At 36.0% G+C, this 21,259-nt stretch overlaps 1 protein-coding gene across 4 annotated transcripts in view; it reads left to right on the top strand.

The window, feature by feature from the left end:
- The window catches only part of Eea1 (early endosome antigen 1), a 116,421-nt gene that overhangs the window by 82,153 nt on the left and 13,009 nt on the right, over positions 1-21,259 (top strand). For all 4 annotated transcript variants that reach the window (XM_076920055.1, XM_076920052.1, XM_076920054.1 and 1 more), the window contains 8 exons: positions 2,692-2,892; positions 4,497-4,610; positions 6,625-6,780; positions 8,719-8,858; positions 10,057-10,387; positions 10,548-10,649; positions 11,698-11,892; positions 14,609-14,791. In XM_076920055.1, coding sequence (XP_076776170.1) covers positions 2,692-2,892; positions 4,497-4,610; positions 6,625-6,780; positions 8,719-8,858; positions 10,057-10,387; positions 10,548-10,649; positions 11,698-11,892; positions 14,609-14,791 — 1,422 coding nt within the window. The remainder of the gene's footprint in view (positions 1-2,691; positions 2,893-4,496; positions 4,611-6,624; positions 6,781-8,718; positions 8,859-10,056; positions 10,388-10,547; positions 10,650-11,697; positions 11,893-14,608; positions 14,792-21,259) is intronic.

The raw sequence follows: 21,259 nt of genomic DNA on the forward strand, positions 1-21,259 counted from the left end.
GTTCACATCCTAGGAGGTAACTGATTACCTGTGTGACAACAGGGAAATCACTGCCCCAGCTCACTGGAAAGTAGACATGTAACTGAGGATACATGCTTGCCTCCTGGCACTTTGTGATGTTTACAAAAAGATGAGTAACAAATTAAGAAGCTAAATGTCGGAATCAAGTGTTAGCGATTACTGAGTATTGTATAATATTTAAAACTCAACAGGTAATCCTATTTTGATAATGTATTTGTTTTTGGATAATATATAGCTTCCTAATAGTTTTAATAAATTATTATTCCAAAATGCATAAACAGTTTAAAAGAAATATACAAAAATCTTAATGGAGGCTGGGTGCAGTGGTATGCACATTTAGTCCTAGCACTTGGGAGGCAGAGGTAGGCAGATCTTTGTGAGTTCAAGGCCACGATGGTCCTGGCATATCAAGTTAATGCCAGTTAGGGCTGGCTATACAGTGATATTTTGTTAAAAATAGGTAAATAAATAACTGAAAATATTATATAGCTGCTGTTTTGGGAAAAATTAAGTAATAGTAGGTTATACTACTGTTCTAATTGAAAAGTTAGAATGTAACATGAGTTTTTGCCACGTGTCCTGTTCAGTTGTTTCCTTAGTTCTCGTTTTAAGACTGGGATCTCACATGCAACCTCAGCTGGCCTCTCGCTCAGTTTTCTCCTGCTTTCCCCTTCTGCATGCCACTGTGTCTGGCTGTGTGCGTCGTTTCATTTGTTGAGACAGGACTCATTGTGTTTCTAGCTGGCGTGGAACTTGCTATGTACATCAAGTTTATCTTGATCTCTCTACTTCTGCCTCTGTTAGGTAAACGATGCCATGATTAGCTCCAAGTTGGTGTTGAAGAATTCTTATGAGGGTTTTATTAGCCTAATTTGTATGAAACATTTTTAGTTGTCTACAGTGTGACACTACTTATTATAGAAATATTATCAGGAAATATATGTACATACCCACAGTATATATACCCATGTGCAATAATAATAATAAACAATATTTTTTAAAAATATGATTAAAATCCATACATTTAAATGAATGAGTTAAAACAAATCAGTGTCCCTCTGGTTCTGGTTACCTGGTGTAACTGATTCCTAGTCATCCTCCATGAACAACAGGAAAATGGGACAGTAGATAAAGGCATTCTTCCAACCATTAACCAATAAGCAAAGCCCAGGACTGTGACCTGGGAGGGAAAAGAAACCAGCTGAAGACCTTTACTCTTCTGACTTCTGAGTCACACATGTTTTTCCAGACTGCCATGTAGGACAGGAGAACCCAAGGAAAGCAGTGATGTTGTTGAACTGACGAGTGTGGGTTGAGGCCAAGGCAGCTTGAATTTGCAAGGCTCAGTGTCAGGTAGGAATTAACACTGTACAGAAAAGCACCAAAAATCTTATTAGGGGTCTGTTGGGGTCTGTGGTGAAAGTTGAAGTTTGTACTCAAGCAGGGAGCTGGAGCTCCTGAGTTGTGCAGGCACACCCAGCAGATAGGAAGGGCTTGGTTGATTGACTGAGGCTCTCACGAGGGCACCAGATGCACCAGACCTTGCTGAGAAGGAAGCATACTGTAAGAGCTCCCACATGCTTCTAACAGAAAGTAAGATGAATCCTGACCGGACCCAGGGAGGCCACACACACAGTACCTACTGCTGGAACAAACAGCATTTTCAGGAGGAAGACAGCATGGTTCAGAGAAGTCACCATAAACAACCAAAGAGTGCTGCATAGATGAAAGCAGTAGAAAAGTGGAACCCGTGACCAGTAGATCAGTCATTCAGTGGCGGGTTTGGGGTTCTTTCCTCAGCTCTGTGTTTAGAGCACATCCTCTCTTGGCAGTGTTTTTTTCTTCCCTGATAAGTGGTCTCTGTTCATGAGTGACTTTTATCTTCTAGTGCTTGCTGGGATTTTCACCTGACTTGTATTTTTTTTTTCTTAAACTCTAATAAAATTAGGATTGCACTTCAAAACAAAAACAAAGACAACAACCACAAAACCAAACAAACTTGGTGGAAACAGGCTCTGAAATGAAAGACAAGTACCTTACAATACCCCTTAGTGTCATGGGTGTGAAGGACAAACCATAAAATGGGACTGGAAGTGGGCATGACACAAAACACCCATCTAGAACTGCTAAAGATAAAACAGGTTAAATACTTGAATAGAAAACTAGCAATGGAAAAGAGTATCAGTAAAAAAAGCATAGCGTAAAAGCATAACGGTTGAAACCATTCAGAATGAAACAGAGAGGAGACAGAACCATGCCTCTGTGGGGCAGCGCCTCATAGGCTGGCGCATGTCATGAGCATCAGAGGACGATGACTTATTAAAATGTATCTGTAGGTTTAAAAATCCTCCCACATACATGAAAAGAAATATCAGGTGAATTAGGTTTCATCTAAAATTTTAAAATGTATGTTTTTGAAAATATAACATTACAAAAGTGAAAACAGTGTAAATTTGCCTGAGAACTTAGAGATGGCAATGAATTTGATGTTCTTAGGATTTGGGCTATTTTATACTGACTTATTATGAAAGGTACGAATACTTTTACTTGAAAAACCGTGAAATCACCTGTTATAGGGCAGTTCAGAATTCTGATGATACTTTGGTTTGAGTTTTTTCATTTTTGTTGTGCTTTGCAAACTTTGTAATTAGACTCTTGCATGTGTACTAGCTAACTCAACTGATGGAGAAGCTGAAGAATCAGTCGGAAAGCCATAAACAAGCTGAGGAGAACTTGCATGACCAGGTACAGGAACAGAAGGCACATCTTCGAGCTGCACAAGACCGTGTTCTTTCTCTAGAGACCAGTGTCAATGAACTAAGCAGTCAGTTAAATGAAAGCAAGGAGAAGGTCTCTCAGCTTGACATACAGGTAATATGAGTTTGTATTTATACAACATCATTTTAGACCACACATGGTATACATTTTTTGCATACATTTGAGTGGAAAATAAGAATACATATTAAACTGTGTAGTTCTTGAGATTTTCTGTGTCCACAGATACTTTTGTTCTTTCTCCCTATGGACAGGTGATTTCTGTAATGTAACTTTTGATTCCTACTTCCAAGGTACTTCCTGGTAGGATGGTCAGCACAGTATGAAGGTAAGTTAGCACATGCAGTGACTGCGAGTACCTCAGGGGCCTGTGGTTAGTGCTGACTGTGGAAGGGTTTGAATGCCTGAGCTCCAAGAGTGGAGGCTGCAGCAGTGGCTGGCTCTCTGCTCTTCATATTCAATAAAGGGCCTGGAGATGGGTCTTCCTCCCATCCCCCACTGGCCCCTTCTGAGATGATAGTGGAGCTATTACTCACTTCCCTTAAGTCTTGGATTACATGATTTTGGAAAATATGCCACATATATATTGAAGTGTTTCATGATTTTTAGTTTTGTCAGATAGATGAATTGCTATATGTAAATGAAGCTGATCACAGTATGACGCGTGTTTGTCAGTGAGTTGTTTACTTCCTGTTATTTCAAGTGTAGCTTTCTTTAGTTCTCAGTTTGAACTCAGTATGGAGATATACCTTATCCAACATTATTTTTGCAGAGTAAGTATTGAGTTATTGAGAAATAATTATGTGGAGGTTTTTTTTCCTGCTTAAAATTACCCTTATAGATAGTTTACATCTTTTGTGTTGACTTAGCTACATGAGTATCATTTTAACTCTGCTAAAAACATTTTAATTTCAAATATATTCATATTTTTCTACTTTTTGCTTTTCTTATTTAGAAGTGAGTTGTGCAAAATTTATTTTAATACTTACTACTTTTGATAAAGAAAACATAACTTGTAACTCATTTGATTCTGGTTCAAAGTATATTGTAGCAAGCCTGAGGTTTGAAATGTGTAATTTCTTGGCTTTTTAAATGATTATCAAAAGTAAAACTCTTTACATGAGAAGTTATCTGGAAAGAGTGAATTTTAAACATACTTCTAGTTGGTTTTATTGTTTGAAGTCCATACTAAAATCCTTGATCTTTGGAGCCATCACTTTCAATGGCAGAGTTCAGTTTATTGTTATACTGGTATACATTGGATGTGTCCTGAAAAATACAGTGGTCTTCTCCAGGAAAACAAAAAAAACATTAATACAAGTTATTTGCCTTTTCAAGATAGGGTCTAAACATGGAACATAGACTAGACCAGAACTCATAATCCTTTTCCTTTGCCTCTAACATGCTCAGATTATAGTCCTGAATCCCGACTCTTGGAACCATTTTCTTCACAAAGGGCAGAGCACTGTGGGTTTGTGTCACAGGAGCAGCTCTCCGCTGCTGGCAGACCATCACTAGGAGTCTTCTCCCGTACCCACGGCTATGTAGGAGAGTTTCAGATATGTATTTTCCAGTGTCTAATTATTACTTCCTGCTAACAAACCTAATTTTTAATAGTTCTGTGACACAGTCAATATGTCTTAAGAAAGGGAAAGTCAACAATTAAATATAGAATTAAAAATTTGTAAATTTTGTTACAGATTAAAGCCAAAACTGAGTTATTACTATCAGCAGAGGCAGCAAAAACTGCTCAAAGAGCTGATCTTCAGAATCATTTGGACACGGCTCAAAATGCATTACAAGATAAACAACAGGTAGGGAACCTGGTAATGTTTTGGCTTGTATACACACACTAATATTTTCCTTCATACACATGAACTCATATGTAAGTGACTATGGTATATGCATGTTACTTACATCTGGAAAAGTGTTTGCATGTAGTCAAAGTTGGAAATGATAATATGAAAATATTTATAGGAGCAACCACATAAAGGTGCACTCTTTGTCTAAATACTGCTAACAAAATTTTTGAGCAAACATCAAAAAGATGAAACAATAAACAACTTTTCGCATTTGTTTGATGAGGATTTGTTAATATCCTTGTTATTTAAAACATTGTAAGAAGGAAGTAAACCACTAAGGAAATTCCGACTGACCATTACTTACCCAATCTGATATTTTCGATTGGACATCGAAAATATCCCCAATACAAAACTTTCTGAGTAACAGTGATGGATTTAGAGCACATGGAATCTTAAATTTTTGATTAAGGGTTATTAACCTGTGAATTCTGTACTCCAAAACATGAAGTTTCAGATTTTCTGGTCTCAAGCATTTCATATGTAACAAAGACTCCATTTGTATACAAATAAAAAACTGTACTAGAAAACATTCAGGTTCCTTAAGAGTCAGTTACAAATTGAGACAATATTGAGATACATGTGTCACTATAGAGGGAAACACTGTGTGTGTGTGTGTGTGTGTGTGTGTGTATGTGTGTGTATATGTGTGTATGTGTGTTTTAAGAATTGGGTGGGAAATGAGGGGCAAGAGTCTTGGAGGATGATCAAAACAAAGTATTTAAGAGAATGCCATAATGAAACTATTTTTTGCTAATTAAAAATGAAATATTTTTAAAAAATTTAGAATTTCCATATTTTATAGTGCTTTATGCTAAGGGAATAATAAATACAAAGATTGTATTTGTATCTCTGGTACTAAATACACAAAGTATAATAGTGATCTAAGAATTTAAAATAGATTAGTAATAAGTTAAATGGCTAAAAAATGAGTCATATCAATAAGATGGGAATTTATGCAGTTGCATGTAATTTAGAGAACTACTAAAAAGTTTTATAGTAAATTGTTGTGATAAAAATAAAGAAATTTAAAATAAAATACTATGCAAGTAGAATCTTACTTTTATATTATTTACATAATTAATTATTCATTTACTCTAGTATTGGAGATCAAATCCAGGGCCTCACACATTCTGGGAATGCTATCTCCTACAGAGCTACTGCCTCAGACTGTTAATATCTGTACATAAAACAAATAGAAGAGAAATTAATATACAGAGGAAAGTTACCAAAACATTGACACTGAAATCCCATGAGTGGCGGTCTTACCAGTATTTTATTATATTCTTTCTGTGAAACTGGATATTCTAGTGACTTAAGCATGTGTTACAGATGTAACTACAGTATTTTTAGAATATAATTTCTAAATAGTGCTTTGAAATTGAAAACGTTCAACTACAGTATAATAGTTACTTCTATTAACTTACTTAATGATCTGTCATATGTTTTAGCTTTTAGATAATATTTCTAGAAAATTATTAAAACTTTGTTAGCTGGCTGGGGAAGTAGTTCAGTGGCATAGTTTTTACCTAGCATGTATGAGGGTCTGGGTTTGAGTTAGCTGTTTAGGGCTGTAGAGGTGGCTCAGTGGCTGAGAGCCCTCGTTGCTCTTCTAGAGGACCTGAGTTCAATTCCCAGTGCCTACATGGCATCTCACAACTGTCTGCAGTTCCGGTTTCAGTAGATTTGATGCCCTCTTCTGACCTTCACTGGCACACAGGCACAACACTCATATGCATAAAATAATAAATCTAAAATATTTTAAGTTCTTTAACTGTTACACAAATTAACTTGGTATCTGACATTATGTACATCATAATTTTATTTGTTAGATAAAGACAATGGCTAAGTCATTGAATGTATTTGAAGGCTTATCCAGATATCTTCTTATATAAAACTATAATTTTCAGTTTTCCTTTTACTAAATATTGGGGTGCTACAATTTTTCTTCACTTGTGTTTTTCTGCAGGAGTTAAATAAGGTCAGTGTGCAGTTGGATCAGGTCACTGCAAAGTTCCAGGAGAAGCAGGAGCACTGCCTTCAGCTGGAAAACCAGCTCAAGGATTACAAGGATAAGCAACTCTCTTTAGAACAAAAAGTTGAAGACTTAGAAGGCCACATTAAGGTTTGTGTAAAAACAGTTGAATTTGTCATATTTTCTGCTCAACAGCTTTGAAGTCTGATAGTCTTCACAGATTGAAAGACTTTTAAATAACAGAAAGGCGAAGTGGTATAAAAGTTAAAAATTACTTTATCAGTTAATTTAACTCCATCTTTATTTTCAATTCCTTCATTAATGGGTGGCTCTTATAAATAAAAATTAATATATTGCTAGTTTATTATAAAGTGTAAAATATTTCCAGGAGACACCAAACAGTATAAGTCTTGTTATCAAATGTCTTCTCCCTTTGATTCTTCCATTTCCCTACATATCATTCTAATCTAATATCTCTTCTATAGTGAATTTTTTTCTTTTTAAAACTTTTCATACCCTTTGAAATTTGCCTCTAATTTAGTAATGCATTTAAACTATCATAAGCGCAACCTTGCTTTAAGATAATTCTAAGTGAGGTGCTGGTTTACTAAAAGATTAAATAATTAGACAGATCAGGGAAAAACTTTAATTTGGTTCTGGAAATATTAACAATCACACAAAAATTGATAGGATTCCATGTTACTTACACTTCCATGATGAGTTGATGATGTATGATTACAGAATTATGAGATGAGTGTTCTATGTGGACATCTATACCCATGTAATATGAAGGAATGGCCTTTACAATTCTGTGTATGGGTTCTTTTAAAATGCCAACAGTAGTAGTAATGACAGGTTAGATATGGTTGAAAACAATAGGTGAAAATGTGTTAGAGAAAAGTAAGCAGGGAGGACTCTTACGTGGGAACCTTTCTAAAACAGTTGTAATCGGAACAAGAATCTCTGGGGTGCTGTTGCACAATACTAGATTATAGATAACACTTTATTCTGAACATTTCCAAAAACATTTAGAAAAACTGATTCTTTGAGAGTTTTTAGCACAAAGCAAGGTAAATGAGATATGTCTAACTTGATTTAAGCATAACACTACTAGGTACCCCATGTATAATGTCTATGTTTTTCTGTTTCATTTCAAAATAATTCAATGAAGTCTAGGGAGATTGCTCAGTCAGTAAAGCCCTGCCATGTAGTCAGCAGGACCCGAGCTTGGATCCTTGGTACCCATGTCAGGCATGATGGAAGGGCCTGTGGTGTTTGTGCTGGCCAGGCAGAAAAAGGAAGGTCCCTGGGACTTAATGCTTACCAGCCCAGCTGTTTCTGCAAGCTCTGGCTTTCGTGACAAGACCCTGAGTCTCAGAAAAAAGAAAATGGAGAGTGATTGAGAAAGACACTCAATTTATTGTTCTCCATCTGCAGACACTCCCCAAAGACACACATATGAGAACACACACGCACAATGATGAAGTGAAAGCACATTGCTTCTATTTAAAACTGTATAGTAGCTTTATTTTATAAGTTGGAAAAATCAGACACATAATAGTATATATGAGATGCCTGGTACAGTATAAACAACAATGACATAATCTAACAGACAATAAGCAAAGTCAGGAATTCTAAGTGCTGTATATTTAGGATCAGTAGGTATCAATTTGATGACTACATGACAAATCCATTCAACTTTATGTTAAATATCTTATTTGTGGTTGTTAACTGCATATACATAGGTAATATATCTTAAGTGGATATGGGAATAACCTGTTAATTAGTTTTGTCTTTCAAACTTAAATTGACAAACATTTGCATTTTTAATATTTATGATTATTGATACTCATAATTAATTCAAACAATAACCACTGATTTATGTAAAAAAGCATATTCTAGATTTTCTAGCAGACTCCAAGTAGAACAATTTTCTCATTCAGTGGTGGTTTCAGAGTGGGTTTCTATAAATATATTATAGCTATTTTGTATACTTTGTCAATAACAATTTGTATGCAGACCAAATGTTACAATATTTAATCATTAGGTATTGTCAGACTTCAAAGGAATGCTGTACTTCACCCACAGAAACTAGAAGCTGACACTCGTGAAGTTAAAGCAAGCAAGGAGCAAGCACTGCAGAGCCTACAACAGCAGAGGCAGCTGAGCACAGAGCTGGAGTTCAGAAATGCAGAGCTGAGTAAACAGCTTCAGGAGCAGAAGGATGAGTAAGAAGCCAACTGACCTTCCACTGTTTATCCCTAAGGGTTTGGTTGTTCACACTGCACCGCGCTTAGACAGTCACCAAGTGTGGTTTTGCTTCAGTGTGTGTGTGTGTGTGTGTGTGTGTGTGTGTGTGTATCCATGCACACAGTGCTGGTTGTATACACTAGCAATGTTAATGTCAATGAAAATAAAGCCTTTATTACTTGGTTAAAGTTAGCATCATTTTCCATTGCTCACTTAGTTCTATAAAATGTTAGTCACTATTCAGCAGTAATGTGGTACCAGTTTCTCTTGAGCATTCATTTTGAGTTGTTCACCAGTTTGAAATAGTTAATATAAAAATTTTTAAAAACTGTAATGTGTATATGTATTGCCTAAGAACAGCCAAGTTTCTACTTTGAGTTACTATACTAAGTATAGAATGGATTTTTTCTCATTAGGAATGATTTTTTTCAACTTTGCCATGGTTTTTGCAGCTTTGATGTTATTGAGTACTTGATTTGCTGTCTCTGGCTAAGGTGAAACACTAAAAGAGATCTTGGGAGGAAAAGGTTTACTCCATCTTACAGGTTAGAGTCCATCATCAAAGGAAGGCAGGACTAGAGGTCAAGGCAGGAACCTGGAGGCCGGAAGTGAAGCAGAGGCCAAGGAAGAGTGCTGCTTACTGACTTGTCCCCCACTGGCTTGCTTAGTCTCCTTTCTCTCACAGCTCTCACAGTTCTAGCCCAGGGCTAGGACTGCTCACAGTAGTGAAGTAAAATGATTCCTTTAAAAATACCTTGCTACATTATGTTAACTGTTTTGATATTCAAATTTATCAACATAAAATGTTTTATATTTCTAAGAGAAGAGACAGAGTGCCATTTATGCAGAGGAAATAGCACACTGATTCAGTACTTAGGGGGTCTGGAAAACTTGCTGGTCATTGTAGAGCCTCTAGGATTTGCTATCTGAACTTCTCTGATGACTTAATGGTGGTGGACAAGACTTGATTAAGTTAGGAATGTAAAAGACTTGATCCTTACTGAGGAAACCATCTGCATCTAATGAAATATCTTAAGGCAATTTTCAGTGTTTTCAAAATTACTTTATTTTTTCTTCTGAGCCATAAAAAAATTCAAGACTCAGTAATCACTCATGAATAATTTTGACTGATAAATTTTATATTACATTAATTTTAAATATTCCTTTTTAATCCAGAGTATCTCATACAAAATTGGATCTACAGAATAAATCTGAAGTCCTTGAAAAGATTAAACAAACCCTCACCAAGAAAGAAGAAGAAAAAGTTGTCTTGAAACAAGAATTTGAAAAGTTAAGTCAAGATTCAAAGACACAGCACAAGGAGCTGAGTGACAGGTTGCAAGCTTCGGCCACAGAGCTGACAGCACTGAAGGCGCAGAAAGACGCTCTCATGGCTGAGCTTTCGACAACAAAAGAAAAACTGTCAAAAGTTTCTGATTCTTTAAAAAACTCCAGAAGTGAATTTGAGAAAGAGAATCAGAAAGGAAAAGCTGCTATATTAGATTTGGTTAGTTGTTTACATTTATTCTTTTTTTTTTAGGTAGAAATCATTATCTTATTTAAAATGCCCTACCTGGTATGTGATATTTCCTTCTATTTTTCTTTCTACACTGATAAATCAATTGTAAGTAATTACAGATGTTTTCAATGTGGTATTTCTTTATTAGGAAAAATCTTGTAAAGAATTAAAGCATCAGCTTCAAGTACAGACAGAAAGTGCACTGAAGGAACAGAATGAACTGAAAAAGTCACTCGAGAAAGAGAAAGAGGTACAGTGTTGTTTTACTATAAACATGTGGAATATAATAAAAGAGGTACAGTGTTCTTTTACTATAAACATGTGGAATATAATAAAAGAGGTACAGTGTTCTTTTACTATAAATATGTAAAATATAGAAAGAGGTACAGTTTTCTTTTACTATAAATATGTAAAATATAATGAGCTTTTGTAGTTTCTGATTTTTCTCACCTTGATACAGAAATCAAGAGAACATTTATTTCTGTAAAATAAAATGGCTCATATGTTTATTTTAAAATTGTTATTTGTGTTCTAGTTATCACTAACAAAATTTAAATTTATTTAAAATATAAGAGCCAAATAAAGAAATTTAATTAAGAAAAAGAGAAAATTAAATCAATGAACCATAAGAGTTTTAATTAGATAAAGCTAAAGAACATTATCGTTGAAAAAATAATGGCATCTTAAACATAACTTATTTTATATATTTGCCCAAGTTTTCTTTTTATTTATGTGATAAAACATTGACCAAAACCAGATTGGGAAGGAAAAGATTTATTTGGCTTAGATATCCCAGTTTCAGCCCATCATTGAGGGAAGCCAAGGCAGGAACTCAAGCAGAATCCTTGAAGAAATGTTCTTTACTAACTTATTCCCTGAAGTTTGCTCACTTTGTTTCTTATATACCTAGGACCACCTGGCCAGAGGTGGCAGCACCCACAGTGGGCTGGGCCCACCCACACCAGTCATCAGTCAGACCATGTCTCACAGACTTGCCCAAAGGCTGGTTTGGAGACCTTTCCTCAACTGAGCCTCTTCTTCCCAGATAACTCCAGCTTAGGTCAGATTGACAAAAGCTAACACCACATAGACAATGACAGTATTAGTGACTAGAGATATTTCTGGATTGCTACATAGTAACTAGTTCATGTCACTAATTGCCTATGAAATAAGTCATACTTGGAAAATAGCCAAAGGTTCAATAATATCTTTGAAAAGTACTGTGATGCTTGTAGCAGATACTCAGAAAATGTGTTTTGAATGAATAATTGAGTCAAACAAGTTTCAATTTCTTTTAGACTTCTCAACAGTTGAAGGTAGAACTCAATTCAGTCAAGGGAGAAGTCACACAGGCTCAAAATACATTAAAGCAAAAGGAGAAAGAAGAACAGCAGCTTCAGGGGAACATAAATCAGCTAAAGCAATCAACTGAACAGAAGAAAAAACAAATCGAAGCACTTCAAGGAGAGGTTAAAAATGTTGCTTCACAAAAGGTATTGATAAAAACATTGTTTACTCCTTATAGAAAGAAATATGTGGGAATTCTGATAATTTTAAAATGAGAGTTGCATTGTAGATCAGTTGTACATGTTTAAAATTTTGTTAAATATAAAGGTTATATTTGATACATGATTTAAGACTAAATGTTTATTGGAATTGTCAACTAATTTATTATTTAAAATTTTGACAATCATTTTTTTTAATACATAGAAGTGTAGAAAATCCATAGAAGCAATCTTTGCTATTGGGGCAATTATGTCACATTTCTACTGTCTTAGAGAAATTAAAGTAATTTACAATAAATCATCCTTACTGTGGGAAAACAGTGACAAAAATTATGAAGTGAAATGTATTTTAAAAATTCAGCAATGTCAGGTTTTCTATAGTATATGTGACATTTTATATTAAACCAGAATGTTTTTCTTTCTAAGAATGGAGAGACAATTTATTGATAATATGCTGGTTTTCATTCTTAAACATGTTCTCATCTTGTCCAGAATGAGTTAACAGAATAGGCTGTGTTTAGCATAAAACATTTGAACAAAGTAAGGTCTTTCCCATTGTTAGTTCTTCTATATGGTCATTAGAAAAGAAGGTGCAATCCTTAAGTCTATAGATTAACCTAAACAGTCGTGTCATGAAGAGTCGGGTGCCATGCTACTAGAGTCAAAGGAATCAAAATTAAAAACAATACATATGAAGCTTTATCTTTTCCAGTTTTCTGTTATGCTATACTACATAAAAATAATTTTCTAAAAACATAGGACATGTAGAAACATTTGTCTTTTTATGCTTTCATGTGTAATCAGAAATTGGAATATAATTGTCACGGTGTATTTTTTGTACATTTTTGCTAAGTCCTTTTTATTCTTCAGCAACAGCAAGTATGTATATAGTGTTCTTGACCATTCTTAGAGCCTTTGTTCTCTATCCCCCACACCCTGCCACTTCCGTATAAGCTCTTATACTACTGAACAATTTTTCCTTTTTAAATTTTTTTATTTTTTGAGATAATTACACAATCTATTTCCCTTCATTTTTCCCCCAAACCCTCCCATATATACCTTTTTGCTCTTTTTTCATTATATACATCTATATATGTAACAACATTAATGAAAGAAGATATCATGTTCCTTTGTTTTAAATGACTACTGAGTTTAATTAGGTTCCTGGTATAAATATGAGTATGGAATACCAGCTTGGAAGCAACTCACCAGTGTGTGTGTGTGTGTGTGTGTGTGTGTGTGTGTGTGTATCTATATATCTATCTATATATATGTATGTGTGTGAGTGTGTGTGTGTATATATATATATATGTATATATGCATACATATATATACACACACATATATATATACACACACATATATATGTGTATATATGTATGTATGTATATGTGTGAATGTGTGTGTGTATATATACACATACATATGTATTCATAGGATGGATATAGGGATAATTCTATACTTGTGTACATTTTTCCTTTTATCAGAAGTAGCTTTATTTTCTCACATAATATATCCTGATTATGGCTTCCCTTTCTTTTTTCCTCCCAGCTCCTCCCCACCTCCCCTCCTTCTGGATCCACCCCTTTCTGTCTCTCATTAGAAAACAAGCAGGCTTCTAATGGATAGTAATAAAATATAATAAAAAACTCGTGTACAATTTTTAGTGATCAAATTAGCGATATTAGCATTTCTGTTTTCTTTAAACATTTCTTCATGTTGAAAACTCTAAAGTCCTTATGTTCTAGTTCTTTGTAAAAGATGCAGTACATTACCATAACTCACAGTCCTTTGGGCTCGTTTCTACTAGTAAGTCTTCTTTGGTATCCTTCTCCAGTCTCTTGATTCTCCCAGTGGCCCTGTCCTTCTAAGCATGTCAGAACTCTTATGAGAGGTAGTATGTTTATTTTAAAAGCCAAGCATGTTTTTCCATTACATAAACATATTTTAAATATGTCTTTTTAACAAAGATTTATTTACTTATTTGTTTTATGTATATGAGTACACTGTAGCTGTCTTCAGACACACCAGAAGAGGGCATTGAATCCCATTATAGATGGTTGAGAGCCACCATGTGGTTGCTGGGAATTGAACTTAGGACCTCTGGAAGAGCAGTCAGTGCTCTTAACCGCTGAGCCATCTCTCTAGCACCAATATGTCTTATTTTTATGTCTGTCCCACATATTCTTGAAGATAAGTTGATTTTAGAGGACTTTGAACTTATGTGAAATTTTCATTTTCTATCCTGATATTAATAAAGATGACTTAGAAAAGTTCCCAGAGTTACTCTTGAGTTTACAAAAGTAGAAACTACATATTCAGGTCAGCACAGTAATGGCTTCTTAATTTCTTTTATGTAGAAATTTCTCTTAGTTCAGCCTTAAAATGTCATTCAGGAAATAGAGCCCTGTTGTCTTCTGTCACAGCATGTTGTTCCTGGCTCCTGAGAGCACAAGCACCCAGGACTGCCTAGGAGAAAGTTGCTTTTCCTTTGATTGCATTTGCATTTTAAATAGTATGAACTTGTTGGTTTGGTAATTCTCTGACTTCATACATTTAAAATAGGTTGCTTGTATTAAAATATAATTTTAGGCCATTATTGCAGTTTAGTGGGCTTCTCAGATGTTTTAGTTGTATAAGTTTCATCTTCTATCTGACTGGCTTCTTATTTGCATTCTCCTTTAAATAACTACTGATGTTTTAGACAGAGCTGGAGAATCAGCTGCAGCAGCAGTCTTCACAGGCAGCCCGGGAGCTTGCGGTGGAGAAGGGAAAACTGTCAGCTCTGCAGAGCAACTACGAGAAGTGCCAGGCAGACCTGAAACAGCTGCAGTCGGACCTCTATGGCAAAGAGTCTGAGCTTCTAGCCACAAGGCAAGACCTTAAGGTATTGTAAACTGGGGTATGGTATAAAGCCCAGGAAACAATTTCCTTGCTTAAGGGGCAAGGGAAGTTAATATCTGTGAAGTATCATATTCTTCTATTAAATTACTCCTTTGATGTTCCTTTTTAAAAATTAGATTGTTTTATGACAAAAATCATGACGCACACACACATTAAAAATTCATTTTGGAATGAGTGATAGTAAAATAATGTGGGCATTTGTTGTGGTGTTAGCTTTTCTAAAGAGTTTGAAGCCTTCATTTGAGAATACCTTTGGAGACTAGCTGGTTATAAGCCAACTGTGGGAAATGCAATGGTCAAGCAAAGTTTGTGACTCATTTGTCAGCTTTCTAACTTACAGGAATGCCTAATGATTAAAATCAGGCCAATTAAATATAGCCTCAATTAATAATTCTGTATGATCAAATAAGGCATCATGTTTATTAAAATGAAAGGTATAAATAAAAAGGTTAGCAAATTTTACACAACACTGGCATAGCCTTTCTCTAAAGGAAAGCGTATATGGTGTTCTTAAACAGAGAACCAGTACCCTGCCTCTTTCCCTTGTCTCTGTTTTTTCTTCTCTCTCTCTCTCTCTCTCTCTCTCTCTCTCTCTCTCTCTCTCACACACACACACACACACACAAAAAAAAACACACATCATGGTAATATATGCTGTCACCTTTTTTTAAGTGCACTACTGTAAAATTTTTGTTTGTAAAATATTACATATATTTTGCATTGTATTCATGGGCTCCTGTGGGGAAGGAATTTGGAAATTCAGTCTTTACAAGATTGTCTGGTGATAGGAGGAACTGAACAGACCCAACCAGGAGTGTTAGCTTAAGTTTGGAATTTATGTTAAAAAAAAAAAAAAAAAAGGGAGGATCCAAATTGTAAAATATACTAAATGCTTAGCAAAAAAATAAATTGGATTTTATATTTAAGTTAAAAAACAACAACAATAACAAAAAGGCTATAGCAGAGGGGAAAAATGAAAAATATGCAGTTTTAAGTTTTAACCTGGACATTTTTAAAGAAACTTGGCTCGTTAGTGGTGAGATCAGTTAAGAATTTTTTCTCCTTCAGGGAATCTGATGACTTCTGGTTTCTGCATGAATGTGATTCCTATTAACTCAAGCAGGTACATGTGCATGTGCACACACAAATAAATAAAAATAAGTAATTACAAAACATCTTTCTCCACAAATTCTGGTCATTGGATATGAGTTGGCTAGAACCAGGATAGAGTTAAGAGAATGGAAGGTGCAGAGGGCAGAGTCATAAGTTTATAAAAGGCCCAGGGAAGGGCAAGGGATCAGTGGTAAGGTAACACAGACCCAGGAAACTGAGGGAAACAAAGGAGGCAAAGGGAGGCAGGTTAGCCTGGGGTAAGGGTGGAGTGTGGAGGCAAGGGTGCTGGAGAGGCGGCTCAGTAGGTAAGAAGACTTAGTGTTTTCCAGAGGACATGAGTTTGATTCCCAGCACCCACATGGCAGGTCACAACTGCCTGTATGTAACTTCAGTTCCACATGATCTGCTGCTGCTCTGACTTCTCTGGGCAACACACACACTTGATGCTAAGGCATACATACATAGGCAGAATATACATACACATAAAAAATGAAAATAAATCTTTAAAGAAAGAAAGATTAGAACTGGTCATTTTATTCGTGTTAAATTTCTTGCTTGCTTGTTTGTTTTACAACACATGAAAGGAAGAGGGTGTTTGCAGAGAAGTTTGCATTTAAGCTAAAGGCAGTGAGGAGCCACTGAAGTGTTTGCATGTAAGCTGCACAAACGACAAAGCATAAGGGCAGGCCTAGGGAACGTTTTACAGCAAGGTGTGATGGAGCCTCTGTTACGAAGCTTCTTTTGCAGGTGAGGCAGGCCCACCAATAGAGCAGAGCAGAACCGTGATTGGAAGAACTGTTGGGTTTATCCAAAGCCTCACTTCTCTTACCATCATTCATTGGATAACTATTTCTGTCAACCTTTTATTCCTCTTTTGCTTCAGTGAGCTGATCTGAAATGTGAAAGTAAAGGGAGATGAGAAAGCATTCTACAGGTGACACTTGCCTGTGTACGGCTTTCTGTTGTAGCTGTCAGTGTATACCTCAGGCTGACAATGTATACTTGGACATCAGGGTTGACCAGACTGGCCTAATCTGTACCGTTAGCCCCATCTGCTGGATCATTTATGAAATAGTTTGCTCACTGGGTTTTTCTATTTGCTATAATGTGTGCCATTATTTGTCCAGAAAAATAGAAATGGAATTCACTATTCAATTCAAATTCATAATATAAATTTATTTCTGAAGTGAAGTGAAAATTGTAGGGCTATACATAATTAAACCTAAATCTTCTCATCCTGGTACTTTTACTCTATTTTATCAGACACCAGAAAAAGTAAGAACTAATATAATGGCTTTATATTTATTTGAAAGGGTTATGGGAAGGCTTGGTTAATAAAAACAACTGGAGCCACAAGGGACCACAACAAGTTTATACTCATGTCAGGGCTGCTGACTAACTACTCAGTGATTTGCCTGTTTCCATGTGTGTGGCTAAGGCACAGATAGGAAAAGAAATGGACCAGGAGAGCATTCTCAGGTAAGCAGTGCTGAGCAAGTGAGGCATGCACGGCAGTACTGTTTAGGAGTGTGTCCGTAGATGTTCAAACATGGGGCATCATCATGAAGACTTCATGACAGTCAACTTTCTTTAAGATTTACTTATTTTATGTATATGAGTACACCATTACTCTCTTCAGACACACCAGAAGAGGGCATTAGATCTCATTACAGAGGCTTGTGAACCACCATGTGGTTGCTGGAAATTGAACTCAGGACCTCTGGAAGAGCAGTCAGTGATCTTAACCACTGACCCATTTCTCCAGCCTGACAGTCAACTTTCATTTTGACTTTAAAAAGCTAATTAATAGACTTCATACATTAAAATGTTTAGAGTCCATGCATTTGAAATCTTATAAACCAGTGATACTTGGAGTTTTTTGTGGTTCTTAATGAATTTCTTAGGGGGTACTACTGCTTTCTTGTTTTTTTTCTGTTTGTTTGTTTGGTTGGTTGGTTGTTTTGTTTTTTGTTTTTGGTCTAGACACGATTTTATCAAGATTTATTTTTAAAATCTGCTGTTTGTTTCACTACAGTTTTTTCCTTATTTTGAAATTTATTTTTATTAGATATTTTATTTACATTTCAGATGCCATCCCCTTTCCCCATTTCCCCTCCCTAGAAAACCCCTATTCCATGCCCTCCTTCTCCTTTTTGCTTTTATGCAATTTTTTAAATATTAATCAAAGGCTTTATAAGTTTGGTAATGCTCAATATCAATCAGAAGTATAACCCAATACCCAACCTAGATATATCAACTATCTTTGACTGGCGGAGACATGTGAACATCCACCTCCATGTCCTCCCCCCTTTCTTTCTCTCATCACCTAGGTCCTCCTCTCCTCCTCCTTTCCTTATTCCTCCTCTTCCTCTCCATACTCCTCCCACCTTAGCTCCTCCTACATATCACCCTTTCTGTTAAAATAAAACTTTTCTCTCAAAATACAATTAGAGCATAACTATACCAATTTGTGTCAGTAAGGTGCAATAATGTAAATGTAAAAATGTAAATAAAATATCCAATAAAAATAGACCTAATACCCAGTTCATCATTTTGTTGACTAAACAAAACCTCTGTCATCTCTCCTAACTAAAAGACTTAGTTCTGAACCTGGCTTTTTTTCTTAGCTTTAGAATGAATGTTAGCTGAAAACCATCCACTCAGATCTTTTCTCTCAAAGTAAATAGCCAGGATTGGCTGTGAGACTCTAAGTCTTCAACCCCGTCAGAAATCCAGAATGACTGAGTTAACTGAAATTATGGAAAGCACAAAGCATAGCTTCTAAAACTTAGCCAGTTTATAGAGACTGCTGAACACCTGGATAATCCCTATACTAGAAACGTTGGAGCATCCTATCTTCAGACTTCTGGCCCAGGATCATCTGACAGACCTAGTGATGCAGAATTATTAAGGGCTGATTACTCTGTCTTGGCAGATATCATCAGTCAACTATTCCGCAAGCATGTCCTTTTCTGGACAGTAATTTGTTTATAGATGGAAAGAGGCAATTCTTGCCTAGTGGCTGTCTCACCACAACTGGAGTAACTCCAAAGATGCTCAATTTCTTCTTAGAATCGAAGACAGGAAGCTGTCAGGGGCAGACAGGTCTCTTCAAAATGAACACTAATACAGAAATGTTTGTAACGTCAGTTCTGTGAACTTCTGATGTTTTAAAAACCAACTATTTATGTAAGGCAATCTGGACTGTTGTCTGTTAACTCCTCTCAGCTATTTCTAAAGAAAATATAGAAAACACCCTAACAATAAACTCAAAGCCATGAATTTGCTATAGGCTCTTAACTCACAGGCTAACCATCTCAAATAAGTTGAAAAAGTTAAAGAAGGACTGGGTCTAAGCCTTGTATTCCTAAATGTGTTATACAGGCGCAATGCCTATGATAGTAACAATATTCATCTCACTTTTATATTAATAAGAAGCTCGTACCAATGAAAACTTAAATTTGAAATCAAAGTAAATTTTGTATCATTTAAGAAATTATAACTTCATCTTAATAACAATTATACATATTTCTACCAGTAGGTTATGGCTATGCAATAAATCCTAGCTAATCCTCCCTGTTCCACCAAAACCACTACTTTTCCCTAGAAAGACAGCCCAATATTAACCACCTCAGTCCCCAAGCCTAGGGAATAGGGGCGCCGACTCTTCATTAACTTCTTCAAGCTGATTATAAGTGTTGAGATAGTAGAAGAGGGGTTGGGGGAAGAGTAAATTGATAAGCCTCTGACACTGTGTCTTCACTGCATCCAGCTGGAATTCCAGGACATCAGAGGTTTGAGCAGGTCTGCTCAGCTTTCCTGATGAGTAGATACACCAAGGCTATGTATTCTGCAATATACAATTATCAAAACAAATTTTAGTATCAAGATAATTTTTTGTTTGAATTCTGGAATCTAGTCTTCTGGCGGCCTGCCTCTGTCATGTCTAATCCATATAATTCTGGGAGTTTCTATGAGGGTGTGCTCTCACCATCCTCCTATTTTTGCCTTCCTGTTCTCAAATTAACCACCATCAGGGAATCCAAACTCTTGGCACCTAGGCCCTCCACTTCCACTGATGCCTAACCCCTTACCCCATTCCCCCCCTCCAATTACTATGAGGGTGTGCTCCCACCATCCTCTCATTCCCGCCTCCCTGCTCTTACAATTCTTCAACACTAGGGGATCTAAACTTTCAGGTACCAAGGCTGTCCACTTCCACTGATGCCTGGCAAGGCCACCCTCAACTACCTATACAGGTGGAGCCATGAGTCCCCCCTCTTTGTGTTCTTGGGCTGGAGATTTTAGAATGGCTACTCCAGCTTGTTTCTTAAGACCATTCATTTGCTTGAAAAAAATTGTTTTCCAACCTTTTACTCTAAGGTAGTGTCTGTCTTTGCACTGAGGTGGGTTTCCTGTATGCAGCAAAATGCTGGGTCCCGTTTATGTATCCAGTCCATTAGCCTATGTCTTTTAATTGTGCAACTGAGTCCATTGATGTTAAGAGATATTAAGGAACAGTGATTGATGCTTTCTGTTATTTTTGTTATTAGAGGTGAAGTTATCTTTGTGTGGCTATCTTCTTTTGGATTTGTGGGAAGAGGGTTACTTTCTTGCTCTTTCTAGGGTATAATTTCCTTCCTTGTATTGGAGCTTTCCTGCTATTATCCTTTGTAATGCTGGGTTTGTGGAAAGATGTTGTGTAAATTTGGTTTTGTCATGGAATATCTTGATTTTTCCATCTATGGTAATTGAGAGTTTTGCTGAATATAGTAGTCTGGGCTGGCATTTGTGTTCTCTTAGGGTCTGTATGACATCTGTCCAGCATCTTCTAGCTTTTATAGTATCTGGTAAGAAGTCTGGTGTAATTCTGATAGGTATGCCTTTATATGTTACTTGGCCTTTCTCCCTTACTGCATTTAATATTCTTTCTTTGTTTTGTGCACTTGGTGTTTTGATTATTATGTGACGGGAGGTATTTCTTTTCTGGTCTAGTCTATTTGGCATTCTATAGGCTTCTTGTATGTTTATGGGCATCTCTTTCTTTAGATTATGGAAGTTTTCTTCTATAATTTTGTTGAAGATATTTATTGGCCCTTTAAGTTGGGAATCTTCACTCTCATCTATACCTATTATCCTTAGGTTTGGTCTCTTCATTGTGTCCTGGATTTCCTGGATATTTTGTGTTAAGAACTTTTTGCATTTTGCATTTTCTTTGACAGTTGTGTTGGTGTTTTCTATGGTATCTTCTGCACCTGAGATTCTCTCTTCTATCTCTTGTATTCTGTTGGTGATGCTTGTGTCTATGACTCCTGATTTCTTTCCTAGGTTTTCTATC

Source organism: Arvicanthis niloticus, chromosome 22, assembly GCF_011762505.2.
Source record: "Arvicanthis niloticus isolate mArvNil1 chromosome 22, mArvNil1.pat.X, whole genome shotgun sequence".
Classification (NCBI taxonomy): Eukaryota; Metazoa; Chordata; class Mammalia; order Rodentia; family Muridae; genus Arvicanthis; species Arvicanthis niloticus.